This window comes from Phlebotomus argentipes, unplaced genomic scaffold (genome assembly GCF_947086385.1).
Source record: "Phlebotomus argentipes unplaced genomic scaffold, Phlebotomus argentipes genome assembly contig_5, whole genome shotgun sequence".
NCBI lineage: Eukaryota > Metazoa > Arthropoda > Insecta > Diptera > Psychodidae > Phlebotomus > Phlebotomus argentipes.
In genome coordinates, this window is record NW_026776165.1 from 7,311,922 (window position 1) to 7,331,772 (window position 19,851).

Sequence of the window (19,851 nt, forward strand, 5' to 3'; positions counted from 1 at the left end):
TTGGCCACCGCTCACCTTCGCACTTGATATGCAAATGCGCGGACTTATGGTTTCTGTCAGAGCGACGCGAGATTGCGCCGGCATCTATTGGAACATCTATCACGCGAAATTAAACACTTTCTGCTTGGCATTTAATCGGGCAGACAGATACAAATTCCCATCCCACGTCGCCAATCTCGAGGGCCAATTGATGCACTTATCCGTGGATGAGTTGTTGACACAACACAGCGAAGGGAAACTCATTCGGTGGGACGATTAACAAAGGAGCGATTAGGATTTGGTGCACAAACGGGGCTCTTTTCCGGCGAAATTGAAGTGCTTGTTTGATGGCAACGCTGAGAAGGATTTAATATAACACATCCATCGTCTAATATTTGATTGCCAATATTTGCATTTCGACTCAAGTGTCAAGGGAAAAATGCTGCGGAATCAATGAGGAGCGAATGCAGAGAATAAATAATAAACTTTGTGTGCTGCTGCAAAAAATATAAATTGCATGCCAATCCTCAATACGAGCGTCACAAGTGGGAAATTCAAATGTTTAATTGAAAAGTATAGATTCTATGACGTGAAAATATGTTTTTACATCGCATTTGATGAATTTCTGCAAGACTATTAAAATGAGCAGACTTTTTTTTCTTTCATAAAGACACATAAAATATATCTCATGAAAAGTGTCTCATAAATTTTTCAATTAATTTTAACAGTCCGCTTCGAACAGAAATAACTCAATCTTTTGACCATTAACAGACACACAACAGAGAAGAAGGTATGTTTTGACCATTCGGAAATGTGTCGAAACGGTGCGGAATTTGCGTCGAATGGACGAATGAAGAACCAATAAAGTTCTCGATGTGTTGCTCAAACATGTGGTGAAAATTCATAATTTACGATTTGACCTTTTTCTCCCCCCCGCCCTTCTTCTATTCCATCGTCGCGGGCAATGAGGAATGGGTGCAAGAAATCCCCCCGAAGGGGACACAGAGCCCATAAAACCACTTAACCCATGTAATTTTATTTTAAGAGCCCCTCAAGATCTCGCGACGCACTCACGAGAGGCTCATCGCGAGGCGAAGGATTATATTGGGCATGCCAAAACTAATCGATGAGCTGCACAAAAGAGCATAAAATAGCCGTGACTGGTGCTCATAATACGGATATTCTATTTCACTTGCCCATTTATTTGCACTCCTAACGAGATTCAACCACTTTATTGCGCTCTCGCACAATGACTTTTATCTCTCGCATGGTTTTCACTATATTTGCATAGGGCACAAAAATATGATATGCAAATGATAATCGTATTGTCGCTGCAATGCGATATGCACGCGCTCTAATGAGGGCCCCAGAAGTGGAGGGAAAGGCGTGGATTTGTGGGAAAATCACCCCTGTCCAACCTGCTTCGCCCTCGTTATCTTCCCTATCTTCCTCAAGATGTGACACGTGCGATAAAAGTGTCACTTTGTGGCCTTTTCTGTGGAGTAAATTATAAGCCCGTAACTGGATTAGCGCGATATGTGAGTGCATGACAATGACTGCGACAGAGGGAGGAAAATCTCATTAGCGCTGCGATGTTTACTCACAGACTCAATAGCAAATTGCTCTTTTCCACCAGACATACTTTGGCATTATTCTGGGTGATAATAGAAGCAAAACATAGTTTATGCTAAAGAAACCAATTGATTAAGTTTATACAATTGCAAGCAATTTCACTGTGAACATAAGTAAATGATCAGTCATTTGCATATTCATCCAGCGTCCATCTAAGTTAAACAACGGGAGAATTAAATTTACAAACTCTCTTTCCTTCAGGATAGCAAAGTTAGCAAGTCTCAAAGGAAAGTTATTATGATCAAAAGTGGTGTACATGCGAGTTCGTCGTTTTTCTAGGATATGTAACTAACTTAAAACAGACTTAGTGTTTAAATATAATTAGAAAACATCAATTCTTGTGCTTCACTTGGAATAATTTTATTTTCCTTAGTAAAATTGATCATTTGCGATCAAAATACTGCGAGTCTGCACAAGATTAGACGATAAAAAATGTTTTAAAGTTAAACTTAACCTCGAAAATATATTCAAAATTAAAAAATGAAAGTTTTAGGAGTTTTTTTTTGTGTTTTCCAGCTTGATATTCTCTAAACTTTGTCTGAGGAAGATTAGTGTTGACGCATTTCAGTGCAGAAATATCGTCGAATGCGCTTCACGCCATAGAGATAAGACCAAACCAGTTCCTTATCAAGTCCCGCTCGGGCACCAAAATTTAATCTATTTGCCTCCTGTGTAATTTCTACTTTCTTCACTCTTAACCAGACAGTCCAACAATCCACATCGCGATTTGTGCCAACTATTGAATTATTAAATTTACAAAACCGCAACATTTGCCCTCTGAAGTGTGAAAAATTTTCAATATAATTAGTTTAAGTGAAGTGCAAGAGTCTATTTTTTCACCTCCGCCGCTCATCATTTCGTCTCCGCCGTCAGCCAAGCTGTGCCACCAGAGGGGGAGAAAAATTTTTGCCCTCCGAGCCACATAGGCTAATAAGTGACTAATTGCAGGTTGGTGCCCATCCATTTTTGCCCTCCGAGCCACATAGGCTAATAAGTGACTAATTGCAGGTTGGTGCCCATCCATTTTGGCCCTTCGAGGCAACGCCGTCCAAGTTGCGAAGGCGTCCACCAGCTTTTGCGGTGACCAAGTGCAGTCCACGCCGCCATTCAGCTCTGCCGTATCAATCTTCACACGCCAAGTAAGTTGTAACAGTGTAGAGTGAAAATTTGTGCAATTCCCATCTTTTTTCCTTTCGCTCTCACCCTGATTAATTATGACTCTCCTGAGCAAAAGAGCGACACTTAAGGGTCACCTGACTCGCATTGAAAATTATGTTGATTCCGTTCGCAAGGATGAGGCTTCCTTTTCGGCTACAGATATTGCCTCCAACATAACTAAACTTGATGACCTTAAAGCTCAACTCACAATGGTTCATGAAGAGCTAGTGAATACGGGAAATAATTCGGTGACTGAATATGAGGAGCACTCGAGAATCATGGAGCGAATTAGTCAGTTGAGGAGAATTTTGGGTGATGCTTTGGACCGGAAGGATGATAATGATGATCCTTTGCCCATCCCTGGCCCTTCTGGCTCTAATCATCAGCCATCAGCTCAAATTTCTGGTGATTCGTCAATTGCTAATTTAGAAAAAGCTCTTGCCATGCTCATTACCCATCAAGCACAAGCAGAGGTGCGCAATCAGAACTTTTTCGATAGGCTGACCAATGTAGTGGCCCACAGTCCACGGCCAGAATCACACGACGTCAGAAATCAATCCCATTTGAAGCTCCCCGTGTTAACGGTCCCAGAATTTTCCGGTGATTACACTGTCTGGCATCACTTTAAAGACATGTTCACCAGCATTGTTCATCTTAACCCTCGCCTCACTGATGTGCAACGTATGCAATATTTGGTCTCCTCAGTCAAGGGAAATGCGAAGAAGTTGATTGATAGTTTGGCCATCACAGATGCCAATTATTCTGTTGCGTGGGACACATTAGTGGGACAATATGACGATCAGCAGTCTGTTGTTCATCATCACATTGCGCGCTTTTGCACGATGCCAGCAATTTCCACTCCCTCAGTTGATGCTCTTACGGATCTTTTGCCACCGCCAATTCAGTTTTAAATTCCCTCGACGCACTTGATGTCAAGGAAAGAGATCCGTGGGTCATTTATTTGCTTTTGGAGAAGCTCGACCATGAAACCCAAGTTCTGTGGTCTCGCGAGGTTAAGAGTCAATCACCAACGATGGTCCAATTCTTGCAGTTTCTGAGAGAGAGACTAAAGTCCATCGCACAGTATAATTCTTACCCGGCCAAATCCTCATCTCAGGCCACCAAGTCCACTCCAGCTGGCCCAACCAGCAATAAGAATCTCAAGCCACAAAAAGCCACAGTTCTCTCTGCCACTGCACAATCTCCTTGTCCTGGATGCAAAAAAGAAGGCCACAAGTTGTTCAAGTGTCACAAGTTCATTGCCATGCCCTCCATAGAACGTCTGGAACTTGTCAGGAACAACAAACTGTGCCGAAAATGTATCACCGAGACACATTTGACGAAGGATTGTACCTTTTTCACTTGCCGGAAATACTCCAAACACCACAACACACTTTTGCACGAAGCCTTTCAGTCTGAGTCCTCACAATCCACTCCTGCTCAGCAGCAGACCCAATCGAATGATAGGCCCACAGACACTTCACAGTCTGACTCCACAGCCATCGTCGGCTCTTCCACTGCCTCTCGCCCTGCTGTGAAGGTATTTCTAGAGACGGTTGTGGTACGAGTCTTGGATAAGTTCGGTGTTCCGCAGCTGTGCAGAGCTTTGCTGGATTCCGGAGCTCAAGTCAATCTGATTTCACAGCCCCTATTCCAAAGACTTCGGCTGCCCAAATCTCTGTCCGATGTGTACATTGGGAGGGTGGTTGGAGGTGGAGCCAAGTCCAAATTCCAGGCTGAATGTTGTGTGCAGGCAGTTGACAATCAAGATGTCCATTTTTCGATGACATGCCAAATTGTTCCCGCAGTGTTGGAACAAAAGTTGCCTAATTGGAAGGTACGGGTGGATCAGATCGCCATTCCCTCAGAGATCTCCCTTGCCGACCCAACATGGCATGTGTCTCAGCCCATTGATTTGCTGATAAGCAACGAATTCTATAACGAGATATTCACCAGACAGATAATGAGATTGGGCAAAGGCTTGCCAATTCTCAAAGAGAGCTGCTTTGGATGGGTTGTTTCTGGCGCCCATGCTAGCTCGTCACAGACGCGACAATCAGACCAGGTCGCGTATGTTGGGACGACGCTGGCCTCCATCGACTCATCGGTCCGGAAGTTTTGGGAAATAGAAGAAGTTTCCACTGCCCATCCTAAAACACTTGATCATGAGATCGTGGAGAACTGCTTCCAAGAGTCCACTGTCCGCGATGACACTGGAAGATATGTTGTGAAGATCCCCTTTCGCCCCAGTTTAGTGCGTCTTCATAACAATTTGCCAAATGCCACCAGACAATTTCTCAGTCTCGAGCGTCGTTTGTCCGCCAACCCAGAGATAAAAAGCCAATATCACGCTGCGATGCAGGAGAATTTCGACTTGCGATTCTTTGAGGAGGTTCCCCCAGATGAGATCACTTCCACTTCTTACTATATGCCTCATCACGCTGTTGCTAAGAAGTCCTCCTCAGGAGTTAAAGTTCGCATCGTCATGAATGCCAGTTCAAAATCCCAAACAGGCCTCAGCCTGAATTATGTTGCCATGGTGGGCCCGACAGTTCAGCCCGACATCGTCGCAATTCTCCTCAGATTCCGAGAACACCCTTTTGCATTCTGTTGTGATATCCAGAAGATGTATCCTCAGGTGCTAATTCATCCCTCCCACAAAGACTCCCATCGCATTGTGTGGCGATTCCGAGATTCGGAACCCATTCGTCATTATAGGGCAAGAGGAGTTTGCTTCGGTGTAAGTTCATCGCCTTATCTCGCGACAAGAGTCCTCATCGATCTGGCGGATAGAGAAGAGATAAAATTTCCACTCGCTGCTAAGGCACTGAAGGAGAATTTTTATGTGGACGATTGTCTCGCATCATGCCCATCCATTTCCGATGCACTTGAAACTCAACGGCAGTTGAAAGAATTGTTGAGTTCCGCTGGCATGACGCTCGCCAAATGGTGTGTCAGCAGTCCAGAAATCACAGAGGAAGTAGAGCCCTCACAGGTGCGCAGCATCTTTCCTGAACAATCCAAGGCTCTAGGCATGCTTTGGCACCCTCAGGATGATGTTTTCGTCTTCCAGCTCACTCGAGATTTCATTGACGTCAATTCAAAGCGAGAAGTCCTCGCGGCAATTGCGTCACTTTATGATCCTCTTGGTTTCGTCTCTCCAGTGATTGTTATCGGAAAATTGATCATGCAGGCCCTTTGGAAAGAGGAAAAGTTGGATTGGGATGATCCGCTTCCGGAACATATCAGTTCCCAATGGAAACAATTAGCCGAAGGTCTTCCAACCCTTCAGGAGATCAAAGTTCAGCGCCCAATGTCGACTTTGACGTCTCCCAAGTCCACCGAGTTGCATGTCTTCTGCGACAGCAGCTCAGTTGCATACGGTGCCGTGGCTTATGTGGTCACAGAGGATGATATCCATGGTCGCCAGTCTCAGATTCTGATGGCAAAGTCGCGCATTGCTCCCACATCGTCGATCACCATCCCCAAATTGGAATTGTGTGCCGCAGCTCTAGGCTCTCAGTTGGCCCACAAGATCAGAAATGCTCTCTCAGTCACGGAATATTTCTTGTGGACAGACTCGACGATTGTTTTGGGGCAAATCAGATCAAACCGTATTAAATTTGACGTTTTCACCGCGCATAGAATCGCTGAGATTCTCAGACTGACGGACGTTTCGAAATGGCAGCACGTACCGGGAGCCTCAAATCCTGCGGACGTTGTATCGCGTGGTATGTTGCCCACAGAATTGAAAAGTTCATCTATATGGTGGACGGGCCCAGAGTTTTTGTTGGGTAAGGCCGAAAACTGGCCTCAAGACCCGTATAGTGTCACGCTCATTGCTTCGTCGACTGCCATTATCAATCAGGTCCCAGAAAGTCACATCCTTGATACCATCCTTGAAAGATCCAGCAGTTATCTGCGGATACAAAGAATCCTAGCATACGTGCTAAGAGTCCTGACAGGTTCGCCTAGTCGCATTAGAGGTCCCATTACATCCCAAGAACTCCTAAAATCAGAGCACAAATTAGTATCTTTTGCACAAGCTCAACACTTGGCAGAAGTGAGATCAGCCATTGCCGATGGCACCATGTGGACCAGCAGGAGGTTCGCCCATGTGCGCCACTTGACTCCCTTCATTGATGGAGAGGGAATCATCAGAGTGGGTGGCCGACTGGCTCAATCGCCTGCAAACTACGATGCCCGCCATCCAATTCTTCTGCCCAAGTGTCGCCTCGCCACGATCATCGCCACCCACACACACAAGAACAACATGCACGCGGGACCACAACTGCTTCTGGCCACTCTGCGTCAGAAATATTGGCCGCTGGGAGGAAGAAATCTGACCAGAAACGTCGCTCGCTCATGTGTTGTGTGCTGGAAAACCAAGCCGATCCGACAGGAGCAGAGAATGGGAGATCTTCCCACGAGTAGGACAGATCACGTGGCTCCATTCAAAGTGTGTGGCATCGATTTCTGCGGCCCAGTCCTCACGCGTCCTAGCTACAAGAGAGGAGGTACATCATATAAGACGTACATTTGCGCCTTGGTCTGCTTCACGACGAAAGCCATTCACCTGGAAGTTGTCGGCAGTCTCTCATCCGAGGGCTTCGTCGCTGCGCTGCGGAGATTCGCGGCCAGGAGAGCTGCTCCAAGCGACATCTTCTGCGATAATGCCACCAATTTTCGCGGAGCCAGCGCAGAGTTGGCAAAGTTTCTGCGAGACATCCAGTCATCGCCAGACGTCGTTTCAGAGGCAGCCCCCAAGGGCATCAATTGGCACTTCGCGCCACCAAGATCTCCTCATCATGGCGGACTTTATGAGGCGGCGATCAAGTCCCTCAAACATCACTTAGCCAGAGAAGTTGGACAGACTATTCTCACATTTGAGGAGTTGAACACCATCGTAGCACAGATCGAAGCCATCCTCAATAGCAGACCAATCACGCCACTCTCCGAGGATCCAAATGAGATGTTCGCATTGACTCCTGGTCACTTTTTAGTGGGACGCCCACTGAACGCGCTCCCGGATCAGACGCTCACAGATGTTGCGCCAAATCGCCTCTCCAGATGGCAACTTTGCCAGAAGATTCTGCAGCACTTCGCCCATCGTTGGAGGAAAGAATATCTCCATCTTCTCCAGAAGAGAGTCAAATGGACGCAGGAAGCGGACAATTTGAAGATTGGCGATATCGTTCTCATCGGCGACGATTCAATGGCCACACATCAATGGCCAATGGGCATCATCGAGGAGCTTCATCCGGGCAGAGATGGACGATGCAGAGTCGTCACGATCAGGACAGCAAGGGGTAAAGACAAAAGGGCAGTTCAGAGGCTGTCCAAATTGCCCATCGAGGGACTCCCGCCCTCATCATCGGCCCCCCCCCCCCCAGGATGTTGACGCATTTCAGTGCAGAAATATCGTCGAATGCGCTTTCACGCCATAGAGATAAGACCAAACAAGTTCCTTATCAAGTCCCCCCGCTCGGGCACCAAAAATTTAAATCATTGCCTCCTGTGTAATTTCTACTTTCTTCACTCTTAAACAGACAGTCCAACAATCCCACATCGCGATTTCTGCTGCTGCCAATATTGAAATATTAATTTACAAAAACCGCAACATTTGCCTCTGAAGTGTGAAAAATTTTCAATATAATTAGTTTAAGTGAAGTGCAAGAGTCTCTTTTTTTCACCTCCGCCGCTCATCATTTCATCTCCGCCGTCAGCCAAGCTGTGCCACCAGAGGGGGAGAAAAATTTTTGCCCTCCGAGCCACATAGGCTAATAAGTGACTAATTGCAGGTTGGTGCCCATCCAATTAGAATAAGCGCAATAAAGATTTTTATTGAATTTTTATATAACAGGGAATTTTTTTGACCTACAAATGACTAGTTTTTAGAGTGACAAATGTTCTTAAGAATACAAAACCTAGATTAGATTGCAATAAGTTATGGGGGAAGTTTTGTACATGTTTCAGCCCATATTATATTCCTCTTGGCAAATATTCAAACTCACTGATTGCATTCTAGTGAGTTTTCAACTATACACAACTTCTCTCCTCAACTTTGTCCATTTGCGAGGCATCTTTCGCTTGTTGCCTCCACAAATCCACCCCCGAGAAGACGGTGAGATGAGCACTGAAAGTGCAATTATTAGACTCTCTGAAATGTTAGCATAAGATTTTTTCTCCGTTCCTCCTTCGTGGATCATTATTCGCGTCTCTCTTGCGGCGCGGGCTTTTTTCGTGGGCCTGCAAGAAATTGCCGGTCTCGCGTTGTACGCGTGCTTGTTTCGTGAGGTGATGGGTCAAGTGCTGACCCCCTTGTGATCCCCGCGCGGCACGTTTAGCACGTTCGCGGCGATAGACATCTCAAGAATGCGCTCTGGCACTTATCAATTTACCTGCCGGAGCGCTGCCAGGCGACTTTCCGCCCCCTTTGGCAGAGGGTGAAAGTCGCCACTGCACCGGAAATCGAGTGTGACCGAGACTAAATTGAAAATTACACGCTTGCATACATTCCCTGGAAGGCATCGACTTCACCCTCACCGCAGCGAAACCGGGAATTTTTGTGGGCAAAAAGAACTCATTCGAAGACGAGGAGTAAAACCACTCGAAAACACCCCGTAAAATCATTATTAACTCCCTTTTTACTTGCGTTGCCACTCAATGACTGGAAAAAAGACCTCCTCCCCGCTGCACAATTAACTGCAAACCCACAATTTTTGTCATATGTCCGCTTGGGGAGTTGTTTTTTCTCTCTCGTCACAAAGCGTGTGCTCTTTGACCAATCTCATATGCATAAATGGCTGTTTTAACTGCGCCCGGAACATTCGTGTGCGTTTATTTGAACACATGTGATGTTTCGGGGCGCAATCAACACCCATGAGAATTAATTGCAAATTTTAATTTACATAATTTGCCCATCATCAAGCTCGGGGAAAAAAGGAGATAGTTTAGAGTGTGCGAACGAGCATGATTGACAATTTCACCGCGACGAGCAATTAATGTAAATGTCATGTTAATAACATCAAATAAAAGAGCGCGCGTCTCAATGTGACTTTGATGCAATGCTTGGCTGCAATTTGATGACAAATCCACCCTCAGAAAAGTCTGCCGAGGCACTCGAGAGATCATTGAATTTTAAAGTGGGGTTTTTCAATTGGAAACAACAAGGGTGCGAAAGTGATTACCATTTGATTTTGAAGAGGGAAAATATTTTTCGTCTCAACCAGTGATTTATGCGTGAATCACTGAAATGAAGAAGTTTCTCGAGTGCAAAAAAAGACTTCGGGGAAATACGAAAGGAGGAGAGAGTGAAAAGCAGGTGGAAAAGTTCAATTTTAGAGAGAAATGTGACACAGAACGTTTTTTTTTGTGAAAATACCTTAAAATTACGATGATAATTTGGAAAAACACAAAGTAAAACACAAGAAATGTTATAATATGAAGTGTTTAACATAATAAATATTCACTGTAAATATGAAAAATTGATTTATTCTCTAATTCTGACCTCAAAACAAGTCAATTAATAATTTGAGTTTGATTAATTGTTATTCAAAATGCCAAAAAAGCTTCTATTGCTCTAAAAAAGGTGAACTATGAAATTATGATTAATATCTCAGCCAAAGCACAGCTATTTTTAGCAATATTAAAAAATTATGCTATTATTTGCTTTGTAATTATTGAAACACTCACACAATTACAATTATGTTCGTGTATTTCAATGCCCAGATTTCACTGAAAAATTGAGAAAACTCTACAAACCATTGTATGAATTTTCTCACTGAATTTTATTTGCCAACAGATGCGCCATTTCCGTTACAACAGACATCGCTTTGGGTGTTTGTTGATTGAAATGCCAAATTCCGTGAATCTCATCCTTTTTCGCCAATCGCAAAGGAAAAAATATTCCCTCAGTCATACAGAGAAAGAGGAGAATAATAAGAATGGCTGTGGGTTAAGAAAAAAAATGCGAAATGGAAAAGAGAGAAAATCACCGTTTTCCGAATTTTCCCAGATTGAATAAATCAGAAATTCACATAGAGTTGGGCGATGAGGGTGGTTTGAAGCACCACAAAAAAAAGATTGGGAAAAAATGTAAATGATGGGTTCATTGTTGTTATTTCTGTTGAATTTCTCATGAATTCCAAATGAAATTTCTTATCTTTCGCTCTCTTCGCATAGCATTTTCCCTCGCATCGATTCCTCACGCGCACACACACATTTCATCTTGGAATGGTTGGGCCTCTCTGCGAGGGGAGTGAGAGGAGCTCAGCATTATTGCATCATGTATCCCTTCGCCATCCCTTCGTCCCTTCACCGTTCCACTGCGCCGTTTTGGCAAAAAGGAGAACAAGAGAGTTATTATATTGCTGTGGAACATTATGTGCAGATAGAATACTATTTCCTCCTCTGCGTTATAATAAATGTGTGTAACAGGGACCAAACGCGCAGCTCCGGGCAACGCAACATAACTCTGCATTTAGTACATGGTGCGCGCTTAGATCCATCCCTCTGTATCTCCGCCACCCTCCGCCCTCCGTGCGGTGGCACGTAAATGCCGAGCGCCGAGGATGAACATGTACAGTGGAGGAAGAGCCCGCCTCCGGGCAATTCTGATCCATCCCGAGCGCACAGAGGGTTGAGGCCGCACAATACACCCCGAAATGTCCGGGGGAGACTTCACAGGGTGCATACGATTTCACCATGGATTTATTAAATATGCCCACCCCTTAAACCAACAACCGCACGCCAAAATTACATTCAATCGCAAAATCAACAAAAAATTCCCACCAATTCACTCGGCATCTTCTGCAAAAACAATCCAATAAGGCCTTTCGGGTTCTAATTGAATATTCCCGCTGGAGCTTTCCATCTCTATGCTGAATTTGATTAGAAATGGAGATGAGCTACTTGTGAATGTTAAGAAATCATAAGAAGAACAATGAAAGAGTCTATGAATTAAGCCCAATTGAATAGGAAATCTGTAAATTCTTCACTTCGTAGGCGAAGAATAGAAATATTTTGAAATGAATTAAATAAATTGAAATTGTGAGGCAGATTTGCTACTACGTGAAAAATCTTATAAATTATGTATTTCAGTCAATCATTTTTCTTAATGACATCAAGTAGTGTCTGAGGCAAATATAGTATTAAAATTTAATACATTTCCAGCTAAAAATGGCGTGGAAAAGACAAATTGGTAAATTTCAACAGATGTGCTAAAGGCGTAATATTTTATAACTTCCTTTTTAACAGGATTCATCGCATTTATTGCACAAATATCGAATCAATACCCACGAATCTGCTCAAATTTTAAGTTCATCCAATCGCTAATCTCTTCGCAAAAGGTCTCATTAAGCCTAAGCTTCAGCAGCATAATGTGGATCACAGGGGCATTACTCGTGGCATTGAGTTTTGCTGGGAAGCATCGCGACGTGGTTGGGGGTTGAAGGTGAAATCCGTCGCGCTTGGGAAATGAATTATGCGCCGCACTTCTTAACGTGCTGAAAGCTCTGGAGAGCTTCGCTCGGAGCGTCATTAATGTGACTCTTGGCGCTCGGGAGCTTCCTCCTCCGGGGCGTCTCTCCTTTGTTGTGCGACCTGGGGTGGGGTCGAGGGATGTGGTGTCGTCTCTGTCGCTGGCGAAGGCGGGAGAGCAAGATGGAGCCGTGTGTTTGGACCCCTCTGGCGGCTGCGAGAGACGAACGTGAGTCTGCAGTGAGTGGGGCCTCGCCATATTCACAGTACATAAGCACACGTACTATGTACACGGTGGGAGAGGTTCTGTGTGTGCGGGATGGCAGTAGCAGAAGCGAGCATACACCCCCGGGTATCTAATAGCCGAGGGCTGAAAATCGTTGCAGTCGTATTGAAACCTTTAGCGCGTAAGTTCCACCAAACTCTCGACTAGATGGGGAAAATATAATATGAGCCACACACTATATAGTATTTATTTTTCACCATACAGACACACATTCGGCCCATTATACACTCTTTAATCGTCCGCCCACGGAAAAATTGCATTTATTTTCATCCACTGTACAAAAGACTCCAGCACACTTCCACCCCCGCGCATAGTGATTAATTTGGGGCATAATTTCGCGTGTTTGTGAAAGTTTCCTCGCGCGAAAATCGCCATTTGACCGCGGTGTGACGAAGTTCTTCCTTGCTGCGATCCGGAAGTCAGCATCGCCAGCAGTCTGGATTACCCAAACAACTTCAACATGTCCTTCCTGGCAACACTCGACGCAAACGCTTGGCAGGTAAATACACCCAGCAAACGCTCAGCTTCCCAATTGAATTTCATCCCCCACCGAGTCAAAAATTTGATAAACTTCATCCAATATCCTCTGAAACTTCCTCCTCTCGGACACAGTGAGTTATCGTGAGTGCGCTGATCTAATAGACCGCCAGAGACGAAGTCGTGTTGGTGTACAAAATAGCGTGATAAATCCCTTTTCACTGGTGATTTTCCCTAATTGGAAATGCACGACAAATTGATCAGCGCGACGCAAAGTGGCGAAGTGACTGCAGGAGTTCAGTTGTAAATTGTCACGTAGTCCTTATTAATCCGACAATCATCCCTGCGTCATCCCAGTGTTTCCGGTATTAATTTAAATTGCGGCTGTGCGTGCTATTAAGACGCTTGTCACTTGCATTCTAAATCAAAGTGTGGGATTTCCTTTCTGTGCGGTTTTCCTCCCAGGAAGATTCTTTTCTTCGTCTCTTTGATATATTAGTCGCTTGATTTGTCCGACAGGTTCGCAATTCGCCCTCATCACCGAGCCAGGCACAGTGAGAAGGGGTGGAAGTTTAATTTTCCAAACCGAGAGAGAAACATGTGCGGGTGTAATTTCTCCCCTTTCTCTATGGCGATGGATCCAATTTGTTTAGCCGACAGTCAGAGGAACTCTTTCGCCCAGTGTGACTTTCAATAAACTCACGCACAGACAAACACCAACACGCGCGTCCCCTGAGCAAATAGACGAGGTTTAGCCAGTGCAATTTTGTGGCATGTGAGGGATGTTTGTTCTGTGACACTTTGTGGTTTTGCCACCCTCAACAAAGCGCCCCGAAATCCCCACGGCCGACAGAGGAATCAATTAGAAACATGGTTCGGCGAGGTGCTCGCACACACTCGCAAATTGAATTAAGAAGAAGTGCAAAAGACGCCTGGGCAAATGCTGAGCGCGATGGGCAACAAAGGGAATAAATTACCAAGTCATGATAATAAAGACATAGGTATTCCCCGATGGGGGTCGGCACGCGTGGTTAATAGACTTCCCGTCGGTCCGCGGCCGAGTCTCCTGCGGCGGGGCTGGCGTTTCAGCGGCATCCCCATTGACTTTCGAGACTTCTTGTGCATTTGTGCACACACGATGGTGACTCAATAACTAATGGGCGATCCAGTGACTTCGTCACTCCTCTCGGGACGCGAGGCGGCACTTGCACGAGGCCTTCAATCATCGCGCCCAACAGTACAGGCCGGAGACATGGTGTAAACAGCGATTAATGGACATAATTGGCCGCCAAGGCATTAGTCGGGGAGCATTAGAATTGATGGATAGCGATGGGCAGTCAAACGCATCTTGTAGAGGCCATTCAAGATGGGCTGATTGCAGTTCATAGAAGTCAGTTATTCAAGCGCGCCTGCACTTAAACAGTCCAAATCTGCTCTTTTCACAGTAAAAAGGAAGATTTCTAATTTAAAGTGATCCAATGATTCTATAGTTTCATTATAATTTTTCGAAACAGTTTCCGTTGCAAATTCACAATTTGACTTTTCATCATAATTTATTTATAAATCATTATTTTCCAACAAAGAAAATGGATAACCACAACATGCCGCACCTGGAAAATAAGTTAGAAGTCAACTAACAACACTTTCTTTGAAGAACATCAAAACTAAGAAGAGTGTCCAAATGAAGAGAGTTTTGGCAAAAAACTTATTCATTCTGTTCTATTTACTGTTTATTTTTCAGAGGGAAATTCAAGCACTGTTTGATATTGTATTGATTATAACAACGATATTTATAGTTCAAAAATCGTGATAAGACTATAAGAACTGTTGTTAACTCACAGTTTTGTTGTTAAGACAAGGGGAACTTTGCTTTTTTCACGCCGCAAAATTGTGTTAGGTTGCTTTCCATATCAATGCTTTATTTAAAATGTATTTAATATTATTTTCACGTCGCGTTTTTTGAAGTCATGCAATTTTTATGATTGATTTATTTATCAGTAAATAATTTTGAAATTATGGTTTCAACTCTGCAGCTTTAAAAGACCATTCTGATGTTTGAACAGAAGAAACCTATGAAATCTATCTTTTCGAACGATTTCTTACCGTGTTAAGTGTCTCTCAACAGCAATTAATAATATTGCCGATCTTGCGCAAAAATACCCTCAATCCTTGAAGAGATTAGTGCTGGGATTTGCAAGACTTGCCGGAAGACAGGACGTGGCAGTTTACCATGCACAATTGTCCTCCATTTGGCCACTCTTGGCGCGGCACCGCGTGCCAAAAGCCTGCGGAGAGACAATTTTCTTCCATCTCTTGTCATCTTCCAACAATTAGCAATTTCTCTTTCTGCATGCACGCAGTTTTCACGGAAAATCCAGCACACTTGCCCGCACATGTCGGCAAAATGGCACAAAGGGGTTGCCGATGAAATTGCTCACATGCAATTTCTCTCGATAACGCATGGCTGCAAGAGTAAATTGTTTTGAAATTGTCAAACGTAGCGATGTAAAGTGAATTTTCCCATCTAAATATCGATTAAAGGACTTTCGTCTTGGCTTTTTCCACCCCAAAAATATGGCAAAATGTGTATTTGCGGAGGAGAAGAACAAGAGTCTGCGTGAGTTTTCCCTTTTTTTCGCCCGATAGAATGGGGGAAGTCCTATTTCATGTAGCGTATGGATCTCAAAAGTTATAATTTAAATTTGAATATTAACCCTGTAATTCGATTTTGGCCAGGAGGCCCTCTCGAGACTCCCTTCTGTGCCACAATAATGGGATGAACACATTGGAGATGATCTCTATCTTGCTTCGGCATATGAATTTTCAAGAGCACTCGTGCGCTCGCCACATTTCCCTCGTGGCGACCGCGATGCAGAAATTCACCGCCGGATTATAGCAAAAGACACCCAGTGAAAATTCCACAAAACCGCCAATTAGCCAATATGCACCGTCATTATGTTGAGCGGTCAATTTTAGGAATTATAACACCGCCGATATCAAGCTGCATGTGCGCTCAAAGGATGCGAGCGTGGAAAATGCTGCCAACAACAAAGCCAGGGAAATAAGATGCACACGTGCCCGAAACTTATCCATTTTCCATTGAATGGCGAGTATTTATGCACTCATCCACTTCGATACTCTGAAATTGTTGATGAAAAGAGGCGAAGAAAATAGGATGGTAAACATCTCATGGCTGGATGAATTGAGATTTAATTTTTGGCCTCTATATTTGACGAGAAATCGATAAATTTCAAAGTCAAATAGCAGTTTAATAATCCATTTTGATATTGAACTCGCAAAAGTAACTTTAAATACAACGTTTATGGAATTCAGGAATTTTCAATATAAGCTTTTAGCATCACAACATCAAGATTGACATTATTATTGGATTATATTATATTTAAGCTCCACCCATTCTTATGCTCCGCCCAGTTTCGGGCTTATTTCAGGACTAACCTTTTGTTGTCTTTGAATTTCCCATGAATCTCAATATCAGTGACTTCCCTATATGAACTTGTCCAATTAAAAGTACCATTAAACACTTGAGTCGGAGCCGTCAACAGGAACATGAGATTCAATTGCAGGTCACGTGCGGAAGTCCTTCAGTCCGCACTCGACTTCGAAAGGTCCGAGATTGAGTATCAAAATATTGGATTATGGCGCTTTTTTCAGCCCTTCGCACATTCAGAAAAAAAAACACGACGGCCGGGCATCAAGACAGGAAACCCCTAATTAGAGGGTGTTCAAGTTTCCCGTGAGCGCGCGTTTCTAAGTTTGGGAAAACTCATTGGCTAATTGGATGATGTGTGCATAATAATATCAATTGGTGTATAATTTCACTGTGAGACTCAACAACTATTATTAACACGTGCTTAGTATTGATTGATGAAATGTTTTAATTCATATATTTCGTCGGCAAGCGCCGCTCCGCCGACAAGATGACAGTTTTGGGTAATTCAGGGAGCCAAGAAACCATATAATTGATTCATCGCCTTCAGACAAGACACCAAAAATCGTATCCCCAGACTTGTGGGGCCGCAGTCTTCTTCCTGCCATTGGGAGTGATATCACAGACAGAGAGCGTGGACCCCGCCGTGGGGTGTATTGCTGGGTGCCAAAATAGCCCCAGTCTGTTGAGGAGAGATAAAACGCCGGGCATTCCCACATAAAAAGCCATGGCAAGTCCAATTGCTGAAATTCCTGAGAAGACGCTCAAGAGGAGCTCACGTGTGGCATTGGACTGGTGGAACTGAGGATGTGATGTGTTATTATGTTTTGATTAATTGGCATTTTGGGCTAAATCTCAGACTGTGATTATAGACTTTGCCAATTTGACTCATCTTCCTTGGGTTTCGCAGTGCAATTCTGCGATGACTGGCTGAGATAGAGAAATCACAGAGTATATGTTATCGCATTTAATTTGACAAAATTGTGACTTGCAAATCGACTCTTCAGCTTCTGGTGTTTCTCAAACACATTTGCTATCAGACAATGATGCAATTCATGTGATTAAGAATCCACCTCGAGTGGGTGTAGAGATCTCGTGAAGGGCTATCAAAAGGAGAGAGAATGTGGAGAAAGAGACCCTCTAATTAATGGTCCAACCACCGATTGTAATTCTTTAGGAGAGCGCAGGAAAACCCTCCGCAGATCCTCCCTCTCGGATCTGATCTGAAGACACGAAGGTGCCAATTATATTATAGTCGAGATTAGAGTCTCTCGATCTCTGTGTATAAATATTGTGGCGCACCAGAGACTGACGAGAAAGTCAAACTCCCCCAAAACACAAACTCTGAGCGCTGCGCCAAATTGTGGGCCATTTAATTCCAACCGTCGAATGACTTTAGTGTATTATGATGATTATGTCGTCAATAAAACTGCACACATCTCGTTTCGAGCTGGGATTTTTATACGCGAAAATGATCCTTGAGGAGCAGCGCGCATTAAAAGAGTTGGCGGTTTAGGCATGGGATATACTTCTGTCATTATTAAATTGTAATATTGCGTGCGGCGCCTCACTTTGTTCTCCAACATTCTTTTCGCGATTCTTCGGCCAAGAGACGCGCGATTTGCAGTGCGGGAGAGCAATTTCCAAGACGAAATAAAAGCAGAGTTCCAGTATCCAAATTTACAGCCAGCAATTCAAGGCATTGGGAGACAATTTACGTGTGGGAGGAAGTTATTTTATTGGCTCAGTAATATACTTTATCACGCTCCAAGTTCAAGAGCCTATCAAGAAAATGATTGTTCCACTTGAGACGTTGCACGGATGTGGAATTTTCGCTGTTGAATTCAAGCAAATATATGAAAGTGTGTCAATCAATGTTGACACACAAACTCCACAGCCAAATTGACAAACTTCCTTTCGCGCATTCCCAAAGATTATGATAAATTGACTGTCTCTAACTTTATGGCGTTCAATGCATTTGTGCATGATATTTAAACAGTTGTTCGGCAACTCTACAATATGGGCAGGAAGTGATGTGAAATCTCTCCCTATGCAAAAACCGCACACGAACATTAAATTTCAGCTGATAAGTTTATCTGACATTTTGCACAGCAAAACGGCCCGCGAATGCCAAAGAAGGGAAAATTCTTGGTGAGCAATTACTCAATATATATGGCACACTCCTTAGCGCGCAAGTTGAAGCGTGGATTGTAGCATAACGCGATGCATTGGAGGAAAAATTTGACCCGCAAATTTCGCAAATTGGCAAGAGGTCGAATAATGAAAGGAATTGTGTCTGGAATTGAGCGAGATTTCGTGATAATATCGAATAACATGCAATCGACAAATATTTCCACGCGTTTCACTTCTCCAATGGACGCCTTTTTTGTGCTCACAAATTTATTATTTGTGCATCATGAAATCATGCTTTATGCTAAGCTCGGGCTGCGCCATTTGCCCGGGCATCCCAAGATGCCATGATTTATGCATTTTCAGTGTCCATGGCATCCGCGGGATGACGATTCCGCGCGCGCGGCATCCAAATGGGGTGGAATTTCTGCGTCGCTCCATCAACATCACATGCGGACGGAGTCTCAGCAATTCATCATTGGGGCCAATTTGGCGCTATTACACTGTCAAGTGTGAGACATCTATCTATCATGATATTAAAGCCAATGCGGACTTTTTTCGGGAAGAAAACTGCCTCACATCATTATGGAGCCAAAATGCAGAGCGCGTTCTTTTCGGGGTGATTTATGCTTCAATCAATTGGATAAGGATTTTTTGCCTATCTCGCGATGGCCAAATTATTGACACACATTGCATTCTAGTCGATATCCTGCGAGGAATCTCCGACAAGATGAGATGACGTGTGATTTATAACCCACGAAAACCACTCCAAAACTGACGTCGCGGTCCACAAAATCCCACATTGGGGGTTGAAGATCTGCCCAATCTCTCGCTCAGCGCATATCGTGTGTGTGATATAAAATGAGCCATTGCACGATAGTGTGGAATTGAGAACTTCGGGAGGGAATGAAATAATAATACGGCAAATCTGTAATTAACGCGATAAAAAAAATCCCAGAGAGAAAACCTCACGCCAAATTGGCGCGCAGAGAGTCGCAGAAAAACAATGGGAGAGACGCGCGGGATTTCGTATGAAATTCACCTAAAATCGTTTTATAATATTAGATGTAAAGAGATGAGAGGTGGTCGGGTTTCAAGTATTCCCAGTCACGATTCCGGGACTCCAAAAATATAAAAGTCGGGCCACAAATTGTAGGTGTGCTGAGCGGCTCCGCAGATCTTGATAGACACGAGATATTCCGCGCGCCAACGAAATCTCCCATGGCTCAAGTCTCAAAATGTGTGATAAGCCAGTGCTGAT

The 19,851-nt window shown here is 44.0% G+C and overlaps 2 protein-coding genes across 2 annotated transcripts in view; both read left to right on the forward strand.

Annotated features, from left to right (window-relative positions):
- Nucleotides 1–3,802: 3,802 nt before the first annotated feature.
- LOC132255915 (uncharacterized) lies at nucleotides 3,803–8,170 on the forward strand. The gene has a single exon (XM_059752087.1). It carries the CDS (start codon nucleotides 3,803–3,805, stop codon nucleotides 8,168–8,170), a length of 4,368 nt encoding a protein of 1,455 aa, XP_059608070.1.
- A 4,825-nt stretch (nucleotides 8,171–12,995) lies between these two features.
- Nucleotides 12,996–19,851, forward strand: part of LOC132255552 (transcription factor AP-2-alpha) — a 43,139-nt gene continuing 36,283 nt past the window's right edge. The window contains exon 1 of the mRNA XM_059751636.1: nucleotides 12,996–13,034. Within this exon, the coding sequence (XP_059607619.1) occupies nucleotides 12,996–13,034 (39 nt within the window). The remainder of the gene's footprint in view (nucleotides 13,035–19,851) is intronic.

Excerpts from the sequence above, each read along its gene's own strand:
- LOC132255915 (XM_059752087.1), top strand. The coding sequence starts at position 3,803 with ATGGTCCAATTCTTGCAGTTTCTGAGAGAGAGACTAAAGTCCATCGCA.